This window comes from Heliconius melpomene, chromosome 9 (genome assembly GCF_056956725.1).
Source record: "Heliconius melpomene rosina isolate 202511_hmr_F chromosome 9, ASM5695672v1, whole genome shotgun sequence".
Lineage (NCBI taxonomy): Eukaryota > Metazoa > Arthropoda > Insecta > Lepidoptera > Nymphalidae > Heliconius > Heliconius melpomene.
The window spans coordinates 3135330-3159331 of NC_140397.1; the positions used below are offsets into that span (position 1 = coordinate 3135330).

The 24002-nt window shown below is 35.4% G+C and overlaps 2 protein-coding genes across 20 annotated transcripts in view; both read right to left on the reverse strand.

The window, feature by feature from the left end:
- Window positions 1-6029: 6029 nt before the first annotated feature.
- On the reverse strand, window positions 6030-15002 carry LOC146536188 (serine-arginine protein 55-like). 16 transcript variants are annotated; one of them, XM_085189855.1, is made up of 13 exons: window positions 14815-14984; window positions 14619-14661; window positions 13956-14094; window positions 13174-13244; window positions 12159-12299; window positions 11327-11411; window positions 9654-9727; window positions 8919-9092; window positions 8445-8537; window positions 8162-8197; window positions 7741-7920; window positions 7175-7195; window positions 6030-6893 (listed from the first exon to the last, which is right to left on the reverse strand). In XM_085189855.1, the coding sequence occupies exons 2-13, from the start codon at window positions 14621-14623 to the stop codon at window positions 6650-6652; spliced, it is 1263 nt and encodes a 420-aa protein (XP_085045981.1). In that variant the 5' UTR covers window positions 14624-14661; window positions 14815-14984; the 3' UTR covers window positions 6030-6649. The 16 variants fall into 16 exon arrangements, with proteins under 16 accessions (XP_085045981.1, XP_085045983.1, XP_085045982.1 ...); XM_085189857.1 differs by lacking the exon at window positions 14619-14661 and having other exon boundaries at window positions 14880-15002; XM_085189856.1 differs by lacking the exon at window positions 14619-14661.
- A 944-nt stretch (window positions 15003-15946) lies between these two features.
- Window positions 15947-24002, reverse strand: part of klar (klarsicht) — a 207107-nt gene continuing 199051 nt past the window's right edge. For all 4 annotated transcript variants that reach the window (XM_085189850.1, XM_085189851.1, XM_085189847.1 and 1 more), the window contains 6 exons: window positions 22292-22470; window positions 21424-21575; window positions 20151-20355; window positions 19773-19934; window positions 18975-19072; window positions 15947-18711 (listed from right to left, as the gene is read on the reverse strand). In XM_085189850.1, coding sequence (XP_085045976.1) covers window positions 18471-18711; window positions 18975-19072; window positions 19773-19934; window positions 20151-20355; window positions 21424-21575; window positions 22292-22470 — 1037 coding nt within the window. In that variant the 3' untranslated portion in view covers window positions 15947-18470. The remainder of the gene's footprint in view (window positions 18712-18974; window positions 19073-19772; window positions 19935-20150; window positions 20356-21423; window positions 21576-22291; window positions 22471-24002) is intronic.

A 24002-nucleotide genomic window follows, 5' to 3' on the forward strand; every position in this document is an offset into this window, starting at 1 on the left:
AAGCGGAATCGTGATACATGCCTCTGATAATCTCAATATAGGCCTCAGGGATCCCTTTGGATCGCAATGCCCACCAGATACACTGACGAGGCACACAGTCAAAGGCCTTCTGCAGATCTAAAAAGGCCACGTGCAGAGCTCTCCTTTTTTCCCTGTATGCCTCCATCAAAGTTCTGAGGGCGAAAATGGCGTCCATGGTGCCCGATCCTGGCTGAAATCCATATTGAGACTCAGAGACAGTACACTCTCGGCGGAGCCTGAGGTCGATCATGTGCTCGAAGAGCTTCATGGTATGACTCATAAGCTTAATGCCCCTATAACTACCACAATCTTGAACACTGCCCCTTCCCTTGTAAATAGGGGTAATAAAGCTAAGCCGCCACTGATGCGGCATCTTACCAGTGTTCAAGATATGGTTAAAAAGGTCAGTAAGCATGAGCACACCAAGAGAGCCCAACGATTTCCACGCTTCGATCGGGATGTCGTCAGGTCCCACCGCTTTTCCGTTCTTCATGCGTCGAAGGCAATTACGTGTTTCGTCAAGGGTTATTGGGGCAATAAGTCCGAGGTTAGGCGGTGGGTCGTGATGAAGACTGCATGGGTGCTGAGTATTCAGCAACTCCTGGAAGTAGCTTCGCCACCTCTCCTTCACAGAGTCATGATTACAGAGCAGCGTGCCCTGGGAATCTCTGACGCAAAGACATTTTGCGATATCTTGCGTCACTTTATCCCGGGAACGTGCCAGTTTGTAAATGAGCTTCTGCCCCTCCACAGTTTCAAGTTTATCATACAATGGTGACAAACTCTCACTGCGGGCTCTGGCTACAGCTCTTTTACTGGCACGTTTAGCTACTGTGTACTCCAGTCTGTCTTCAGGAGAGTTGGATTCCTGCCACTTCTTAAAGGCAGCCTTCTTTTCACGAGTCACCTCCTGGACCTCGTCATTCCACCACCATGTCTCCTTGTCGATGACACGTCCTCCCCTAGAAACGCCAAGAACTCGCCTGCCTGCCGCAATGATTGCCGACTGAGCCCGATCCCAAGCATCCTGAGCAGTCTCGGTGTTAGTCGAAAGATTATGACTTTTCACCTCTGCCAGGAAGTCGGTCTGCATCGGTCCATTCAGCAACCACCACTTGATCCGAGGCCTACGTTTCTCGGCTACTTTCTTTTTCGGAGTGACGTTAAAGTCCATGACAAGAAGACGATGTTGGGCAGTTAGGCTTTCGCCTGGAATGACCTTACAGTTAGTTACCCTGCCCATATGACACCGTCTGGTCAATAAGTAGTCTATTTGAGTTGAGTGGGACCCGCACTTATACGTGATAAGGTGCTGAGAATTCTTTTGGAAGAACGTATTCACGACGGCCAGATCAGACGCAATACAGGTTCTTATTTATTTATTTATATTCTTTATTGCACAAAAAAGATTTAAAAAAATGTACAATAGGCGGGTAAATAGGCGGGTAAATGTACAATAATCAAAGACCGAGTATATGGCCTGCGAGAGCCCGGATTCGAGCACTGTTCTTATAATTCCTGGGCCAGCCCCTAAGTCGGATAAGCGTTGCCTGGGCTAAGTGCTTAGTTTAGGGAGGTCACTGGTGTGGTCTGTGATCGCAGGATACTTTCCAAACTCTTATCCGTCTTATAGAGATCGTGATCGATGACTCCAGACTCGTGTATGACGGATCCAATATACCTGAACTTTTCCAACTTAAGGGATGACCCAGGACTTATAAGGACAGTGCTCGAGTCCGGGGTCTTGCAGGCGATATACTCGGTCTTTGACACATTGCCAATATGCATTTCATTCATGGAGAATGGTTATGTAACGCAAATGCTGCAGCTAGAATGTATCGGAAAAGATACCAAAAAGCTGAACGTCATCCCGATTATCGTGTATTTCGATTTTTCTCTCTTCAACAAAGAAGTAATCCAGCAAGTGTCGTACCATTTCGGAATCCAGATTAAATGCGCCAACTTTTAAAGTTACTTGCAAAAACAGTGTAGTACATTTTTTTATAGTACAGTCGGTTAAAGTTGAGTGTACTAAATATTTTGAATTTAATGTTTGGCAAAAACACCACATTTTATTGAAAACTGATACAGGTATGTTTAAATCTTAAACTGTAATTCACAGAAGGGTTACTCATGATTACATTACAGAAAAAAAAATTAACAAAGAGTAATATTTGTAGTCCTGGGACTTGAAAAACCATCACAGGGTGTCGGTTTTTGCGATATTTTTTAAAATCAATATAATATGAAAAATACATGACAAAGATTTTTTTTTATATTTTTCTCATAACTGTCACGACTTGGTCTATCACCTGGTTTCGTTTTATCGTTGACTCCTGGGACACCCTGTATATATATATACACAAACATAAATATATATATACACTATATAAAAAAAAAATATCTACATATATACAACAAACCATTATATACATTTAAATGAATAATAGTAATTTAAAAATTCTTAGAATGTTTTCTCCCTCTGCATTGTGAAGACCATGCCCAAAACCCCCGTGAACACGCTCATACGGCTCAGCAGCCCTACCGACGTGCCCGTTCAAGTCCCCCCCAACTAAGACCACTTCGGTACATGGCACAGCAAGTAGCACTCCTTCATACTGCTCCCAGAATGTCTCCATTTCGGCCGCTCTACATCCCGCCTGGGGAGCATAGGCACTGATTAAGTTTGTGATGACGCCCTCAATCAGTACCCTCACTCGCATCAAGCGGTCGGAGCGACGGTCAACTTCAAGGAGCCCATTCTGAAGCTCTTCAGAAAGCACTACCGCTACACCGTTTCTACCCGAAGGTGATTCAGTGTATATAAGCCGGTAACCCTGTCCGATGTTACGGGACTTATTGCCCTTCCAGCGTGTTTCCTGGAGGAAGGCACACTGGACCCGACGTCTCATGAGTACATCTGCGAGTTCCCTGCATCGTCCGGTCAGAGAGCCAATATTCCACGTTGCAAAGCGGAGTTTCCTTCTGGGTACTAGCGTCTTTAGCCGTGCCCGTACATGACACGGTAGCCCTTGCCCACTTGTCGCAGGTGTAGGGCGATGTGCCTGCGCGTCGTTTTGCGGCGACGCCCTAGCCGTACCCAGTCTGTTGTTTTGTCGGTCCATATAAGTGGCGGTTGGCGGTTTTTAAATGGAGCGACTGCCGTCTGACCAAAACCCCTTTGTGGGGAAAAACCGAGGAAGGGAGAGGAAAATAGAAGGGGTAGGATAGGTAGAAGGAGGGAGCTAAGGGAAGGAGGGGGGGAGTTAGGACACCATTCTTACGGACTGGATGAGGATGTAAGAGTGGCGGCTCGAGGATCCGGGGTCGCGTACCCGTATGCCCACAAACAAATATCGGACAGATATTAGTCAGGACATCCTCTGGATTGGAGTTTTGTAAAAGAACATAATCGGATTTATTTAATGTTATTATGAGGATAACAACAATGTATTAAACTTAAAACAAATATGTATACTAACGATTAGTAATCATAAACGTAAAGAATTGTTGGTTTGGCCCTTTTTTACCTGAAAATGGTTAATCTGATAACCATAAAACAGTAGTAGGTACGTTATATTAGTCCTATGGTTATTAATACTAATTAACAAAAAAAATGTTTAATAGAAAACTCGAAGGGTTGTTAGAAAGTGGTTAGGAAAGGTTTATAGATAGACTAAGCCTTTAATGCTTATCCCTTAAATAACTAGGTACCTAAATTTAATTTTAATAAGCAGAGCGCGACAGTATTTCACGCCAAAACACCGATTGGCCCTGAATAGGGCCCAGGTTCGGCTTCATATGGAGTACTCTTCTCATCTCTGGGCTGGTGTATCATCATGTAACAGGTTGACCCATTTGATACATACGCTCCGCATACAACGTAGAGCCGTACGGAACGTTGGAGCCCCAATGATGTGTGAAAGAGCTTGGCTTTGTGCAGAGATGTCTCCTCGCTGTGCTTTCTCTACTGCATTTATTACAGGGAGTGTTCTGGAGAAATGTTTGACCTGTTACCTGCCGCCGAATTTTCTAATCGCACAGTACGTCACAAACTAAAGTATCATCCACATTATCTATATACGTGCCACTCCACTTTTGTGCGGTTTGGTAGGAACTTCCTTCCCCGCATCACGCAACTGTGGAATAGCCTACCTATGGCTGAAAACACTTTCAGGTTAATACGACATGGGCACTTTCAAAAACCACGTTTTCTCCTTTTTTCTCTGATGTTACACGAGGTCGTCGGCGGTGGCTATCATTTACCATTAGGTAACCCGTACGCTTATCTTTTTTTCAATAAGCAAGGAGAGTTTTCCAAGCTGAAGCTAATAAGGACATATAAATAATAAATATAAATTAAAGAATAAATTAATTTTTTTTTTTAAATAAGTAAATGGTTATTTCATTGTACCCATTCTCTTCTTTGGATGTTATTGAATTGTAGTTAGGTATTAGTGAGGCGTCGAAAAAACTTCGCCCAGGGCGCCGGTAGTGCTAAAACCTGCTGTATACTTCAAACATGTGTGTCGTGATGTGCTTGCTCTGCAGTAATAATTAAACTTGAACTTTTGGCAATAAGCCTAAAACCATTCTCACAGGTTTCTTATAGAAGCTGACTTACAAGAAGGATTTCTTGGTTTACTTTCAGAAGATGATTCTTTGGTGGCATGCAATTCCTTTATCCATGGATTAAAAGTATCGTTAGTTAAGTGTCTTCACCAATTGTATTAAGTACGCCTTTCCTATAACTCTCTGCTTCGTATTAATGTCGCGCTTTTTTATTGTCAATATCCATCAATATCCATCTCCTTGAAGTTTTCTCCAGTGACCAGTTCCGAGTTCGGCTGACTTCCGCCTTACAAATTCTCCAGTAGCTTCATCTAGGTACAAATGAGTCGTCAACCAATACTATACCTGCTCGCTATGAATCTGCTATTTCTATCGGCAGTGACTGAGATTTGAGCTCTGCCTCATTATATACCGATGAGATAGGGCTCGAGTGACGGTTCCCCTTAATGTATTACATTCCTCATCGAATCATTGCTGCTGGATCATAACTGCACATAACGAATTTGTCATTGCCAAAAATAAAAATTATGTGCACATATCGATTTTGTTAAATCGTCTTCTAGACGGAAATACTACATATTTGTTTTTGTAGGCTATGCAGAGTACTGTTTTAATGCTATTTATCGAATAAAAAAAAATCAAAAAAATACACAACGGTTTTGGCAAGCGCACTGACGGTATACTTCATCAACATTAAATTTGTGAGCAAAAATCGCTATTTGTTAAATTGCCATTAATTATTGTCATATGTGAATCAAGTGTCATGTTTCTCTACTATATGATTATAATGAAATGTGGTTTCATTTAAACTTGACAAAGCTTACGAATATTTAAAAAAATAAGCTAATATAATGTTAATTTAAATATGTTTTTGAAATAGAATTTCTAGATTTGATAGCAAAGTTGCAAGCGATCTATTTTGCTTACGTATTTTACGTATATCGCACCCTTAGAATTATTATAGTGACCTATTTAAAAAATATCAAGTTTTAGGAAATTACATTTTTGTACAAAAATTAGGCTTACAAAATCATTTTAGAGGATACAATAGGTAAATGTGTTTTAAATTTAATTGTTGATTTATTTATCTATATCATTTATTCTTTCTCAAAATCATTTTTTTTAAAACTTACTTGCAGATTTCAGTGCCCTTGTGATGAATATTTTTAATTACATTTTTGCTTGACTATTATCTCCTTTAATTTCTATTACATCTAATTTTCTGCTTTACATATATATAACATTTTATTTTTATTGTACTTAACTAGAAAATACAATTTTTTTGTAATTACAAATATAAGAGGACCAAGTTATTAAAATTCAATTCAACATTACAAAAGTGCAAGTAATGGAACAACAAAACTAAGCTCAAGTAAAAAGTGTATTGTGTGGAAGTCCTTACTTCATTTAGGTTTTTAAATAAAAAACAACACAAAAAAATCTTAATTATTTATTATTTGGTGCCTTACAAACGATACAGTATTTACAAAACACATTAACCTATTTGAATAGGGTGTCAATGAAAACTCATTCTAATTACCTACAAATAAGGTAAAATATACTTTTTTACACTTTTTCAATTCACAAGAAAGTTCTTTTGAAACTTATGAATAAAATATTTTCTGATTCCAAAACTTTGACATCTTGTCTTAAATAAATTGCATATACACATATAGAAAAAGAAATTAAAATAGCCAAATACAGGCTACATCTGTTTGTTATCTTACGCCCATGGTGTGCAGCACACTCACTCTCTCTCTGCTCTCTTTTTCGAAACAACATTCACTAGCCCACAATGACATTCCCATAATTTTGAAAAAAACGTGACCTTTCTTTTCTATGAAAATTGAAAAGTAATTGCGCTACAGAAAAACAACGCGTCAGTAATAATCAGAGACCCACACGAGAGCCAATCAAATATAAATTTGTCTCGAGATCAAAAAATCTATAAATTACATTAAAATTAATATTATAAAATTGAATTTTAAGTCTCGTCTCCCAAACTGTAGACCATATATTGAAATCGAAATGCATATACAAAATTGGGTAAAACTTATTAGTCTCCACTACGGGGTGAGCGGTCGCGGTCGGTACTGGCGCGCTCGGCGTCGCCGTTCTGGCGCGGCGAGGCGGAGCCTGAGCGACCGCGGGAACGGGAACGCGAACGTGAGCGGGAACGGGAACGGTCGCGCGAGCGGGAACGGTCACGCGAGCGTGACTTGGACTCGCGCGAGCGACGCTCCTCGCGCTCCTCACGTTTGGGCGAGCCCGCTTCTTTGCTACGGGAACGAGACCTTTCCCTGAGTAAATAATGAGATGCTAACTAAAGGGTACGCAACATAAAATAAATAAATGAAAATATTTCAATTCATTCAATTTTACAAATATTTTTTTTATTTTTTTCATTATATAAATTACTCAATTGTCATACATGTGCAAATACGAAAAAGAAATAAAGCAGGGATAAACTAAAGTGGAAAACAACAAAAAATTACATAATATAATATCATCAAAAGCTCAAAAAGCAACAAAACAAGGAGTGATGTGCCACTACTGCTAAACTATTGAAGAACATTCTCACCTGGCCTTGTCGACGGCCTCTCTTCAAATGTTGCAGGAAAATACGGTAAGAGTTAAATGAATAAACAATTTGTGCCATCAATTAATTACAAGAATGGAATTTGGTAATTTAACAGTGCCAATAAATATATAACATCAGTACAATCTGACAATCGTGCCTAATTTGGTTTGAGGTTATAATTCAATATATCAACAATGTACAGGACTCATCCATAAAATATTGGTGTGTATATGTGGTGTGATAAAAGATGGGGGTGTCCAAAACTTCATGACATTTAAATAAACAATATACAAAAGTAACTTTAACTGTTTTAATTTAAAAAAATCTATATCTGAAATTCTAAAATATGTTACATCACACAGGTAAAGGGAGGGAGGCTACATCTATGGAAAGTTGCAAAATTTGTGAAACAAATCCATGGACAGCCCCATATCACCGAATCAAGACCTCACACAACAGACAAAATACAGTCTAAATACTAAAATCATTTATCAGATATAATGAAAAATAACTACAGTTGACCAAACACCATTGTCAGACTTTTTAAATTTACAATGGCAACTTACTTGTCATCATGCTTGGGGTCACGAGACTCTGAGCGGCCGTTGCGGGCGGGCGAGGCGCGTTGCTCGGAGCCCCCACGGGAGCCCTTCGATCCACCACGGGAGCCCCGCGAGCCCCCACGGGAGCCCCCGCGGGACGCCGAGCGCCGCTCCGACTTGGCAGACCTGGATCGGCTGCGGTCCCTAGCGAGATTAGCTACGTTCTACACATCGATCGATATATACTCTTACGGGATTTGTCAACATTATACATCATTCAATTTATTATTAATTAAATAGGTGATAATTATAATGGTGGCAAATCTAAATATATAGAGAAATACTGTTAATACAGTTAGGAAGACAGTGTGCATACGCCATTACATCAATTAACGAAGCTACACCACTACATACGTAATAAACGTACTAGTACTATAATACTTACGATTTTAAGTTTTGCTCAGCGCATGATATAACACACCTAGCCAAATGAACACTAGGTTAATTTATTTCTCAGAAAGTCATGCAATATTCGATAAGGCTATATAAATTGTGAATTGATATTCATTTTAATTGATCACATGCAAGCAATGGTTTAAAGATGATTCGATAAAAAGGGTATGTTACGCCAAGCAGACCTTAAGTGGCATATTTACAGTAATAACTAGGTGATAGCTAATATGAGCGACATCGTCATTCATTCGTTCATTGTAAGCAGTAGGACTCACTTTGAACGGGACCTCGACCGGGACTTGGCTGGTGGGCTCTTGCTCTTAGGGCGGGACTTGGAACGAGAGCGCGAGGAACGACGAGAACGGGACCTGTTATGTATTGTATTATATTGATTAGAAAATGTTACTTACTAATAAAAAAATTACATAAAAACAGAAATTAATATTCTCAGTATGAAAGTTATCATTCACAGGTATTCAGCCCCGAAAGATGGTAAAAAATATAGTATCATCATGAACAGGCCTAACTTTAAAATTTATATTTTAAAATAAAGTAATATGAAACTCTTATTGTTTATTATAATACTATGTAATAAATATTTAATTAAAAAAAACTAGCCCTTTTTTCCAGCCCCTCTCTGTATCTCCCCATTTTTCACATCCCCGTAACATTGGGACAAACCCTGCGTTATCTTATCAGGACAAGAGGACCACATGGGTACCTATCGAACCACATAATAGCAATGGTACCTCGAGCGACGTCTCTCACGGCTGCGGCTGCGGGAGCGCGAGGACGAGGACCTGGAGCGACGGCGCGAGGAGCGGCGGTCCTCCACAAGGCGAACGCGGCGCCCGTTCAGTTCCGTGCCGTCCAGCTTCTCCATCGCCGCGCGCATGTCAGAGTGCGTCGCGAACTCTACCACACTGCATACAACACATTATAATCATTATTATTTCAGATAGTATTTATTATAGTGTTTTTGTCAGCACCTCTTTGAATGAAACCACTGTTTTAAGTACTCTATAAAAGCCTAATACTAAAATGCTTTTAATTATTTTTCATACTTTTAATTATTTTCTTCTAGAGTGAACAATGTTCAAATTCAGAAAACCTAACTTCAGGGCGGCCACAACTCAGCAGGTAGTGTATTAGTTGTCTATGTAATAACTATTTTTTAAACAACAAAACACTAAACACAACTGGTAGTAATGGGGTTTTATATAGTTTACAACTTTTGTAATTTGGATTTCTTTATAGTACATTAACTGCGTTTAGTGAGACAGCCAAAAAAACAGATACTGTTAGGAATTGTTTCACTTTCCGCTTTCCACCAATTGTATTTAGGTTAGGAGTAAATGCTGCATTTTTCCTTCACTTACCAAACCAAGAAGCAAAAAATAACTTAATATAAAATGCAATGTTAAAAGTTCTATATAGTATTAAACAGAACATTTTATTCAGAAAATGTTATTGAATCAGCTTACCCTTCATTTCTGTGTTGTTTGTGAGCATCAGCGTAAGTTACTTCACCAGCTTGACGCATGTAATCCTTCAAGTCCTGAAAGTCAACAAAGCATGTTAATAATCATTTTTTTCACCCCAACTAAAACCTTTTCTACAATCTTCATCAGATAAATGTTTATCATCAAGACTTTCAGCCCCGAAAGATGGTAAAAAAACGATATCATCATTAAGAATTTCATTTCTAATTAGTTTTTTTATTATAATCTCTTTTTTATTACTTTGAATGAAGCTTGTAGAAAAAGTGGTGATTCCCTAATAGTTGATGTGTTCAGATGAATAGTACCTTTGAAATTAAAAATAAATGACTGTGCCTATACAGATATTTCGTAAACGGTAAACAAGCAGGTTATCATTCATTACTATTTACGACAGCCATCATGGTATAGGTATATAAATGTCGTAATGTCTTGTCATATAGTAATCGACAGCTGATTCGCATCTTGTTTAAAGTTCATTGTCATCTATTTAATTTGCTTTGTTTTTCATATTATTTTGTAGTTTAGATCCATCCTTCCTCTAGACTTGTCCATCCGAGCCACACTAATGCCTTTTTGTCTATGGTTTATTCAATAAAAGTTTCGTCATAAAAATATCCTCTTCAAGAATCTCCTATAAAATATTTTAAGTCCCTCCTCCAGTTTTCACCAATTTTAACAGCGTGATATAGCAAGATCCAAGCCATCACCGGCAATCCATTCCATTGATTCTTCCATTGGTAATTCCAGTTACTGTATCCAATAATCCAGAAAGTCCATATCCATCGCAACGTCAAGTGTAAACGAAAAGACCAGTGAAGTTGACATCCTGAACCTCAAAACATTCAAATACTTAGGACTCCACTAAGGAATAGCAGGATCGCTCTTCAATCCTGACCTCAACACCGTTGCAGTAAGCAATGATACCTAGGCAGTACCGATAACGAAAAACTGTTTAGGCACCAAAATAAAGGAATTACAAAAAAAACTTAAAACGCCACATTAACCCTCGAGCGGTTAACTAAATATAAAATGAATGAAATTTAAAGTGCGATCGTCGTAACGATCATATATCCTGTCGTGGGCCCGACTTTACCTGTGGGCGGCGGCGGCGCGGGTCGGCCTGGCTCCTAACATCGCCTCACACACACGCTACATCGGCAAGGGCTCTGGCCATGGCACACGAAACGCCACCTTCTGTCGTTATTTAAAAAACTATAAGCTCGCAATGTTATGTAAGTTTTACTTTACAATTGTATATATGTATGTATTAACATTAAAGTTACAAAACATGAAAGCTACTTAGAATTTATTTTGCATTAAAGCAAACGCTGCATCGTTCTGCTCCAGGCTCGTCTCACTTTGGGTGCCGGATATCTCATTGGTTCATACAGTCTGGTCTGGTCTGGTCGTCACAACGCATCTTCTCTGATCCATAGCCTGAGTGGGTGTTCATCATTGATCGTCATTCATCTGGTATCCGTGTCTCGCTGGTCTCGTCGGGTCCGGTCTGGTCTGGTCCAGTCTGGTTTGGTCCATATTTGTATAGGCCCGTGGGTCCGTGGATGGTATTCGCGTGTGGGTGAGGTGTCGATAGCCGATTGGCCAGCCCTGAGTGATCGTGATGAGGTGATGATGACCGCCTCTCAATGTCTTACCTGCCAGCTAATGCGGCTAGACAGATTTTCGACGATAAGTCGATATTCTGTGCGCGTCGGCGGCCCGTATCTATAATTGTAGTCGCTGGAAAAGGAAATAAAATTAGTTTAGTTTAAATATATAAGTAGATTCATAAAACGAGAATTCTTATTGATAGTATTAGTTTTATTTGAATTACACACAGATAAACTAAATATTTAATTTCATATGGGAATTGAACCCACAGCCTGTGTTGTGTTAATGCGCCACAACTGGCCACTATAAATCTATAGCACCAATAATACATGATAAAACTAATACATATTGAACTTTAAGTATGTCATTGTCAATTATCAAATACTGAAATTTTTATTTATCACATTTAGCATATTTAATTAACAACACAGCAAATTCATTTCAAGGTTATCTAAAATCGTGTATTTATTACTGCTTGACATTACTTACTGCTATAGATAATTATATATCTAATGCCTTTATCAGTTTCAATTCAATCAATATTTCAATTTTCAATTAGTTATGTTTGTAATAATAATAATGTAATAAATAATGTTTGTAGAAATTAATCCTTTTTATTTCAGTGTAACCAACTTAAAAATTCGAGAGGAAACAAGCAAGGAGTACCCTTTGAAGAGTTCGGTTTTTGGATTTAATTATACTTCATTAAAACTTTAATAAAGTTGCAATCATGTGTAAGCAATAAATTTAATAATTAATAATATTATGTATGTGTGTTTTAGGTGTGCGCATGTGTTAAGTTCTTGCATGTGTGTGTAATATGCACGCGTGTGTACATGTGCGCGGGAGTGTAATGTGTGCGTGTGGTATACAGACGCGTTCTGCCTGGCGTTGCGCGGTCGCCGCGCCTGTGGGGCGTGGGTCGCGTGGGCGTGGGCGTGGGCGTGTGGGGCGTGCGGGTTGGCACGCCAGCGGTCCGAGCCGCGTGGCATGCCGCGCGCGCGCTCCACCGACACCCTACAAACAACACTCACTCGTATCGCGACCGGCCGCGGTCGCGCTCGTAGTGGCGGTCACGCCGGTAGCGGTCCGCGCTGCGGTCGATGCCCCTCGCCGGCTCCACCACCACCCTGCGGCACACCACACACCACCATCATACACCACAACCACGAGACCAGTGCGGTACCACTACACTACACTGATGCATACCTCATCTACAATTACCATTACCAGAAAGACGTATTGAAACATCATGTAATGCATGGTAACATAAATTATGAAAAGTTTGTCAATGTTCCATTGACATTAATTATAGAAATATGAAAAACCATTTATTAATTTATTTTCCTGGCTATACTAATTATTATTTGGTATTATAGAATTCACAAAATAATTAAACTGATGCTATATAACAGACTGTCTTAACACTAGGTTCCCTCTGCCTACCATGGTGTGTGCAGGATCTAGTGTGAAGCAGATTTTTTTTTAATGCTATATAAATATACTATACTCCTGTAATTATACCACACAACTCTCGACTCTCACATTTCAAACATTTTATTAAAAACACCTATGTATAAAAGAAAATTAAACAAAATAAAATGAATATTCTAAAAAGTAAATCACTTTCTAACAACCTCTCATGTTATTCAGATATCCCTTTCAAACAGGCTCACAAAATTAATGCTAGAATCAGTTCTCCATACAAATTCTTACAAAATGTGGAGCCGGCTGATAAAGAAAATTTATTAGTTTAACTTAGAAATTTACTAGTTATTTATTTATTCTATACATATATATTATTTAACATGTACTCTCAAGTTTAATCTTAACTTCACAATTATCTAAATTTATATTTTTACTAGTAGTATGATGTTGAAGTATTGCTCACCTCTCACCAAGCAGTTCTTTTCCATTTAGCTCATACACAGCATCATCCGCATCTCTATAATCTTCAAATTCCTATAAATAAACACTAATATTACATAAAATATATAAAAAAATTAAAAAATATGGCTATGAATGAAAAAATTTTAACATAACAAAACTAACAATGCACATCTCTTAGATACTGTTAAAGTCATCCAGCTATGAAACCAAATATTCTTATCGACATAGCTGTATAAAAAGCATTACTTTTTTGCTGTTAGCATTTGTGTAAAAAGACAAGTATATAATAACAAGTTTTAAAACTTATTTGCCGTTACAATTTTTTAAAATAAATTTTAACAAGTACAGTCAATCTGGGTAAGTCTAATAGACAATTAATACTCAAGTTCTCACAATTTTTAGTTTGCTTAAACTATTATGGCTTTTCTTTTTAATATGCCTAAAGTCTTCTATTAAACCAATGTTAGCTAGATTAATAAGAAGAATAGTTATGACTATCCTGTTATGAATGGTTCTTTGTGTCAAAGCTAGCTAGCTCAAATGGTTGACGGTAACAAACAGAGTAAAGGGTAATGAAATTAATTAATAATTTCTCTAGTGTATTTATGTTGGTCATAAATTTCCTTTAAAAGTCATATAGACATTTTCCTTTTTGAGTTTTAGTGACATATTCCATTTTGGTTATAGATATTTCCACGCATGTTTGAAGTGTTTAATATATGCCTAAATTACAGGTATTTGAAATTAGTTTATTTATACTCTTTGATACAAATTATGTCTTACCACAAAACCGTATCCATTTTTAATAAGTATATCCCTAATTCTGCCGAATCCTTTGAAGAACTTTTCTAAATCTCTTTCCCGGACACCGAAGGGAAGCCCGCCTACGTACACGCGGGAACCCACCATTTTCTTTTCACGTCTGTAAATAAACACATTGTAACAACGCTGTAACCTAAAATATAATAAATCAGGCACATTGCTTATTATTCATTATTGATTAAAAATTTTACAAAATGCATAGATAATTAAATCAAGTTAACCATCCTAACCTAAAAATGTTATGCTCATAAAATCAATGTTAGAATGTTTTTGAAAAAGAGAAAACTAGACAAATATTAATAAATTATATATCACGTTCTGAATAAGTAAATTACGTAATCCGAAAGTAAAAATTTAAAGCACATTTTTAGAAAGGTAGTAAGTCGAATATAGGCAATTTGTAATTTGCTATTTTATGAAAATATGGTAGTAGACATGATATTTAATCATAAACACTACTATTTACAAAGAAATATTAGACAAATTATGCATTTTAGGCATCTATTCAACATAATTTTGGTACAACGTAGTTAAATGAAATGGCGGCACCGAATTTTTAGTCGGCACTCGAGAATCGACACCACGCGGCATGTAAAAATAAACAAACACATTATTTATACTTACTGCATGATTAACAAAACAACAACGTGGCTTTATGTGAACATTACTAAATTAAATACAAGAGAAACTTTAAAAGCAATCCAAGTTTGTAGATAATCGAATGATGAATTAGTGGCGACTGGATACAATATGGCGACGCTTGCCCAATATCTTTATATAGATAGTCAAAAATATAACTTGTATTCTTTTTAAAGCTTACCTTGATTAACTACGTAAAATAATACGTATGAAAAACAATTATTCTATTTATTATTCACTATTTACCACAAAAAACAACTACAGTAAATATAAAACTAAATCGATACACGTGTAGATCCACGCAAGTTGCAAATTAAGCGGATGTGGCGTTTTCTAGTCTAGTACGCTTCTGTTGGTGTCTCTATGTTGGCGCCCATGTTCTAAGGCACGATCCATACTATCAAGTTATTTATAAATATTTTAATTATTTTTTTATTTTATTTTAAGTATTGTATTATTTATAAATTTTTATATTGCCTCTATTTTTTACATTTATTATAGTAATTGAAATTATAATATATTATATGTATAATTTGATTATACCTGAATTCTGAGTTAATACTTTCAACAAATATGTGTAAGTACCCTATCTTCAAATTTTAATTCATTTTGATTATATATTTTTTTATTTATTGTGAGAAATTTGCACTTTCAAAAAAAAAAACATGTAGTAACGAGTTCGATTCTTAATGACAAATGATGGCTAAAGGATGGATAAATAGAAAAATCTTATACTTAGAATTTCTCTAAAGACTTTTTACGTTTGTTCTCAACGTCAAAGTAAAAAATAGCATCAACAAAAAAATATATAACAAATAAATATTACAATTTTGTTTTGTCTGTTCTTAGAAAAACTGTTGTCATTTTATCGTTAAAGAAACATGCAAGTGTGTAAACATTTAAAAAATACGCAAGTTTTGTCCGACAAAAATTACTGATGTAAATGTGCAAGTATGGAAACTCCTAGATAAATTTAACTATATTTTTAAATTGGATGGTCTCCGATCAAAAATTCCTTTCACGACGTATGTTTTACTTACATACAATATAATAGACATAAACAGATAGCATTATTGGTCTTATGAATGTAAAATAATAATAAATTGTATTATTTATTAGTAATTTTATTGAAATTGCTATTGTTGTCATTGGGATTATCTATCTGTTGTGATTGTTAGTTCCATTTTACAGTAGATTTTCTATATTTCTAACGAAATTCTTTTTAAAGTTTTAAATCATGAATACCAAAAAATTTAAAATATTTAACTTAAAGATTTAAAATACTTACCAAATAAATAAATAAAACAATAAAATATTAAAAACATTTTCTTTATTTCCAATTCATAAAGCCAACATGATGTTATGCAACCTATATTATGCTCCCTTCCTTTAAATCAAAAAAATTAAATGCAAACCGCACGAATCGCTCATACACTTATGTAAAACTAAAAAGTTATAAGGAATATGACACGATGCAGACACATGCTTGTCTCACATATTATCAAGAAATAATTATTATTACTGTTATATACCATTAAACTTTTGATGTCCAATATAGCAAAAACGTATTGTAATTTAGAATCCAAACCAGAGTGTTAATTTGTGTTGCCATTCATTAACAGTTTTCTGCTAATAATAGACTTAAATAATTAAATTATATAACTTGTTTCAATATAATTTATTTGGCGGGAATATGTTTTTCTAAATGTTGTATTTTTCTCTAATTAATAATAATTAAGACGGCAAAATTAATTCTAAAATATTAGCTATATACTAATACTACTAGATATTAATAATAAAAAATATTTTATACATTAATTTTACCGTTAACATGCAACACACACGCTTGCAGAAGAAAACTTAATACAGAAGGTGTAACATAACATGCATTTTTGTATGAAAGAAATCTATATGTCAATAATTCATAATAATTATGTATATAATAACAAAACAATTACTTCCAAAGGATCTTTTCCTTGAATTTTTTCTTTTGTTTTATTTAATGTTTGGTAATCAATTTCTCTTAGAGTCACTGGTACATACATATATTTTGTATTTCAGTATAAAAATAATGGTTTATTTTAGCGATACACAGTATGAAAAGAAAATTGTCGCTAATAAAGAATATCAAACGATATAAATAAAATATTCAAAAAGATCATATAAATAAATATAGTAATGTAAAGTAATGTCAAAATGTTATCAGTTCAGTCTTAAGATACGATATATAATAGATAAGGCCACGAAGTAATTTATTTATTTGCATAATATATTTCCAAATATAGGCAATTGTGATTTCAATAGCATAATAGTTAACGTGCTCATCTAATAAAATAATTTATTAGAAACAAATAATTAATAAGAAACGAAATAAAATGATTATTCATAACCGAAATTGTTTTCTTTAAATTAATCCTTTATTATTTAATATTTAAAACTTTAATTAAGTAATTGCTTTATTAGACGGGCAACATTGATTAAATCGTATGTAATAATAATTAATCATATTAATTGAAAAATGTCAAATTTTATATATTGAAATAATCATCATTCAAAGACAAATATATAAAATACACAATTATATATAAAGTAGTTCATTCCTCCATAACTAGAAGACGGCAGTAGGTACTATTGTATTATTATCATTCAATAAGAAACATTACTTAGAAATATGAAGGTACTCGAAAAATCTGTCACTCTTAGTGCACGGAACACTCACTCACTAAACAAAGTAAGCTATTCATTAATTGTACTAAAATATTATACTTACGTACAAAACTTACTTAAGTATGTCAATTGTTAGTAAATTATTACTAAAGACAGCTAATTTGAACTTCATCTGATACAGATGATAATGTTTTTGGATATTTTAATTTTCTTTGAACTGTTGATATGAGCAAATCATTCTAATATGACATCCGGTCCTAATGAAATGCAGACAATTAATATTCTAAGTTTTATAGAGAGTAAAATATGTCACGGCTATTCCTTTCTATAAAAAACCAACACGAGACCGTAACTCGTATGTTACACAATTAAAATACTTTTTTATTATTTTTTCGTTCATTTTTAAAAAAACCTAAAACACAATTATTTGACACTAATGTTAAATATACGTGTCACTGACCATATTTGACTCACCAAAAAACCATCTACCAAAAACACAAAGTCCAACCCACAAATAAAAAAAGGTTACGATAAAATAAAAATTAGCACAACACTAATAGTTGACGTTATAATGTCACAACCTTAAAAATAACATTCGCACTGTTACCTACTCTCACGTTCAAATAATTGTAGCCAAAAAGCTATAAAACTTTATTTTTCGTGACAAATGATATTCTACCTTCATAGAGTTATCCTTTATGAAGTCTCGTAGTACGGATAAGATATTTGGTTTAATATATATATACCAATCCGTTTTATCATTCAAAATCCCCTTTTCACAAGATCATAAAAAAATAGTTCATCAAATCCTACAATAAAAAGTATAATTACTTATTATTATTAATGGCAATACTGTTATTAAACGCCAATTTCTCCACCAACATACTGTTATTACAGTAATTATCTTGATAATAGCTTAAATATAGCTAAAAAGTGTCCTAAAAATGTGTATCGTAATTATTTTTGATTAATTGCCACATTTAATTAAAAAACCACAAGTTAGAAATTTAATAATGCAACTATCTAAGTCTGCATATGTATAATGATACGTATCTAACGTAAAGTTGTATCAAATTGTTTTCGACAGATGTCACTTTGACAGGTGTCACTTTGACGTTTGCCACTCCCGCCAAGACATTGACATTCGACAGCCAGTCCAAATATTTGAATTCACACCGGCGGCGGTCCGCGTACGTAACGTAACTGCGGCGTTAAAGTCTGCGCAAGCGAGTTGAGCGCGTCACAGCACCTCGGTCGTTCCACCAACCAAGCTGCTAGAAGAATTGCTACGAGACATAACTGGATAGGTATTGAGGAACGAAGCACGCGCCAGACCCAACCACTGGGGGGGTTATAGTCGGGATCGCCAGCACCTGTTTTGTTGTTTGATATGGCGACTGCATGGTCGCGTCTGAAAATAAAATTATCTATTTAAAGTACTTATTTCTTTTATTATTTGTTTATTCTTTATTTACAAAGCCCATTAATAAGATATAAGATTAGCTATTAAACTATGACAGTTTGAAAATTATATATCTTACTGGGATTCCATATTCAGAAATAGTCAAAAAGTATATATATATTTTTACAAAATTTGCTATGTATTGTATTTTAAAAACGTAATAAAATTCGTATAATGTTAAATTCTGTAAAATGTTTTTTTAGGTTACTTACGATACTTCATCAATTTTCAAGTCGGGAATGCTCTGCTCGACCAGAGCGCGGCAAGATTCTTGTAAAGTTTTCACTTCGTTCTCAGTTTGCTCCATACGCTGCGAAAATAGATTAATTATTTTTTAATGTTTATATAGCATTATTTACGGTCTCTATAATGGTGTTTGTTAAATAAAAAAATCTATCTATTTCCGTCATTTTATTTACATTATATCGGTCATCATGTGGCAGTGCCATAGTCAATTCAATTCGATCCCCACTTAAGGATAATCATTATATCTAAATTGTTTTCATCTTCTTCAATACTCAAAATCGTTTCAAAAATTAGGAGAAAAGTTTGAAACGGGGTTCGTTTCTATCTACTAGCTTTCTATGTCTACAATGAAGGCAAAAAGCTGAAGTAGCTTTTTTACTTATAGTTTCAACAAAATATTACGTTGCCAGGAAATCGTTAAATATTACCACATCAAATGTTCATGGTGTAATATGAACTATATAATGACATGAAATTCTACCGTATTATATGACACTTAGAGATACTTATTTAGTAGTTTATATATAAAACGATTTCCAAGACATCTTACATAATTCATCTATAAATAAAAACTTTATCTATACTAGACAGAAATATGGATAATGTAATGTATATTACATAAATAAGGTTGTCAAAGCTCGTACTTTTTCTTCAGGCGCGAGCTACTCTCGCTCACTCCGCTCGGTAACGCTATCAACACCAGTCCAGGTCCAACAGCAATATAGCCAAGTCGAAAAAAAAGAAAAGAAAAAGGCAGTACATACCTTAGCAATAGCTCGGTGGGCAGGGGAGTTGGGCGCGAGCGCGGCCTGCAGGCGGCGCGCCAGCTCGCGCAGGGCGGAGAGGCGCCGCGCGCGCCCGCCAGCGCCCTCGCTGTCGCCGTCAGAGATGCCAGAGTCGGAGAGGGAGTCGCAGGTCGAACCCGCCTGGGGGGATGTACAAATTGTATGATACTTTTCCAGAAAATTTTAAGAAGTTATTATTAAATACTGGAGAACACTACAGGTAGAATCACTTTTTTTCATATGACATGATTGCAATTGCTCCGTTACCTATTGTATTATTTTTGTTATAGTTTTTGTTCTTCAAATAGCATTTAGACAAACAAAACAGTTTAAAAACCAAAATAAAAAAAAAACTACCTTCTTCTTATCAAGTAACGACACAGCCAACTGTCTGACATGAGCGGCCAACTCCGCGTGGTCAGCCAGCGCCGCACCACGGTCGCGCAACGCTTGCAACGTCGCGTGGTCACCGTGTAACGCTCCTTGCAGGTCGCGGAGAGCACTCTCCCATTCAGACCACGCTGAGACTACCTTTTCTAGGGATAGGAGCTCATTTGTTGTGCTGTGGTGGAAAAGAAATAGTTTTATTTTAACAATTGCTAATATTATATAGCCAGGTAGGCAGAGAAAATCTAAGAAGAACAGTCTCTGGTCTACGAATTTTAAAACTCAATGAAGAGATTACTTTGTACGAGCGAGGAAATCAAAATAATTAAACACAAATGAGAGTTAAACCCACAATCAACGTACATAACATTAGGACACTGTCTCTATATCACGATGACCTCAAAAAAATTATAAATAAGAAAACTATTAATAAATGAACTTAACACCTGTTACATACACCTCTAATGGTGATGCTAGATCGTAAAAAAACTAATATCTAGGCTATAGTTAAAGATTGGTATTACCACGATTGGCGTTTATATAAATCATTATATTTAAATGTTTCCCAGGTCTGTCAAAAAAGGTTAAGGTTCCAGGTTAGGTTAAGGCTTATTAAGAAGGATGAAACAAAGATTTTAGTTTAGTTTTAGTCATTAGTTTAGTTGGTCATATTAATGTGTATATAAAAATACATGTTCAAGTACTATTATTATATGTATCAGTTTAAATATGTTAAGAATATGCAATAATTTTAAATTCTTGCCGCAGCGATTGAGGGCAACCAATAAAGGGATTAGCATACGTGCGGGTTAAACAATAGTGAAGCTAGCCATAAGACAACTGAGGGAAAGTTTAAAAATATACTCTCAATAACAATTCATTTAGACATTCCTTAACAAATATTTAAAAAAAACTTTTAAAATAATCATATAATTAATTTAATGGAACTTTCTTGACCAAAAACCTCTAATGGCTATCACTTACAAATCCAAGTATATTGATGTTTAAAGCTGAATAAAGAAAACTAACTAATAGAAGAAAATATTTGAAAAAAGACACATCTTAAGAAATTTCCTTTTTCCGGATTTTTTTACTTCTTTCATTACTTCTTTACTAACTCTGTTATTTTATAATTGGCCATTATTTTCACATATTTTTTCATAATTAAAATCTCTAAATATCTAATTTATTTAAAATTCTAAACACACTATATAGTGATATAAATTCAATAAATAAATAATACCGTTGATGAGCATCATCCCAAGCGGCCAGCAAGGTCGTGAGGTCCCCGTCGAGGCCACAGTCGTCCGTCTCCATTTCCGCGAGCGCCCGACGCGCGGACACTGTCAGCTTTAGCTTCGACACTTTGCATTCTAATAGACGCGCAAGGCGCTCCTGGAAATAACATAGTGATTTGTTTAATAGTGTTAAGACACTACGTTTCCCATGCACCGTGTCGATGTTTCTCGATGCATTGCGTATTGTATAGCAAAAGTCAACGCAGCATTCTACCTTGCTATCGAGTACGAATTCGAAATAAAATCGATAAGTACGAGTACGAATTCTAGAGGTATTGCCTATTGAGTGGCGGAACTCAACGTCGCGCTCTGCCTCCACAGGAGAGCGTAGAGATGAAAATATTAAATATTATATTTCTTCGATAGATAAGATAAGATAAAAAGTCTTTATTGCACATTTACAAATCTTATAATAATTTTTTTTAAGGACATACAATTTACAAAGGCGGCCTTATCACTAAAAGTGATCTCTTCCAGGCAACCAATCCAAGGATAGGATACATCTAAAAGTGAGGGCAAACTGTGGTGCAAAGCTTGAGTAAACTTAATAAATATAAAACCTGTACATACAATACATATTTGCATATACACACATACATATAGATATACATATGTATATAATACACATACATAAATATATAGATAATATACATACATATATACATTAAATAATTCGAGTGGGAATCGAACTCCAGAATACGGCGGAAAATGGGGAACGAAATGTCTTAACCCTAAGTTCCCCTCTACCTACCCTGCTGTATGCTAGATACACCGTGAAGTTGATTTTTTTATATATTTAATTTTATTCCATACCTTAAGTTCCTCCATGCGTCTGTGAAGCTGAGCTCTCGTGTGCGGTTGAGGAGCACAGTCGCCAGGCTCGCAGATGTCATCGATGGTCTCCCTCAAAGCTGCGATCTCGCGGCGGAGACGACGCGCGCCCCCGCGGCGGATGGCGGCGACGCGGAGAGCTGACCATCTTGCTGATACAGCTGGTGGTAAAGAGATTTTATTATTATTTGCTGGTGAAATATTCAAATCGGTTTCTGATAAAAATAAGCTACTTATTTGAATGTAGCGGGATTTGAACCCGTGCCCCTTGGAAACCGCCCAAGCACTGTGGCCCACTAAGCCATACATTCTCTTCGGGCTATCCAGCAAGTATCGTACCATTTCGGAATCCAGATTAAATGCGCCAACTTTTAAAGTTACTTGCAAAAACAGTGTAGTACATTTTTTTTATAGTATAGTCGGTTAAAGTTGGGTACTAAATATTTTGAATTTAATGTTTGGCAAAAACACGGCATTTTATTGAAAACCGATGCAGGTATGTTTCAATCTTAAACTGTAATTTACAGAAGGGTTACTCATGATTACATTACAGAAAAAATATATGAAAAATATATGACACAGATTTTTTTAAATATTTTTCTCATAACTGTCACGACTTGGTCTATCACCTGTTTTCGTTTTATCATTGACTCCTGGGACACCCTGTATATGAATGTACCACAATAATATTACTTTTTTTCCGAGGAAGTTAAATTTTAATAGAGCTAAAACAAAACCTTCAACTTAACCCTGATTGACTGTAAATAACAAACAATGTAAAATTATAACTGTAAATATATTCATAAAGGAAATTACATTTTAATCTTTGTTTGAATAGTCTGTACTCTGTAGGTGGAGAAGGCTTGTAGACATTAGCCCAGTTGTTCCACAGTAGATACTTATGTAAATATCGACCTTTGATAAGCAACGAGTTAGTAATAGTCGAAACCAGTTTCAATCATAGGCGTAGGAGAAGGGAGAAGGGGTATTCAACTCCCCACCCCACCACCCCAAAATTGTAATACCAAAAAAATACCAATCAATATATCAGCTTTCGCTGGGTAAAATATCGAAACTGAAAAATTTCAAGAATCGTTTATTGCTATTTTGAACTTCCAACAAGGATATTTTTTTATTATATATATATTTTAAAAAAATCAAAAATAATATTGATATTTGTTCGAAGCTTCAAGACCACAACTCCAAAAAATATTTCTAGATACGCTGATTTCAATAGAATATTAAGAAGATATTTAATCGTTAAAGTACGTTCGAGTAAACTCATTTCAATACAGACATTTCTATAGTAAACGTTGTCACATTGAACAAATGGGTTTAAATACAAATAGTTCGCCATTCATAAATATGTAGCGCTATTCAAATCCAAATACGAACGTTGAAGGCGTCAAGTTTCACACAAAGCCAGTACAGAAATAGCTTAGATGCAAATGGAGATGTTCGGAGTTAGTGGTATTGAACATACATACATATATAGAAAATTTGTGCTAAATTACGTTATAATATATTAGTTTTTGTAATAAGTTGTTTGAAAATTTTGCGGAAAGCGGGGAACAGAGTGTCTTAACAATAGGTTCCCTCTGACTACAATGAGGTCGTTTTACTTATTAAAACTTTATATAATTTCTAATTACGTATCCGAAAATCTACGAGTATATATATATATAAAATCGAA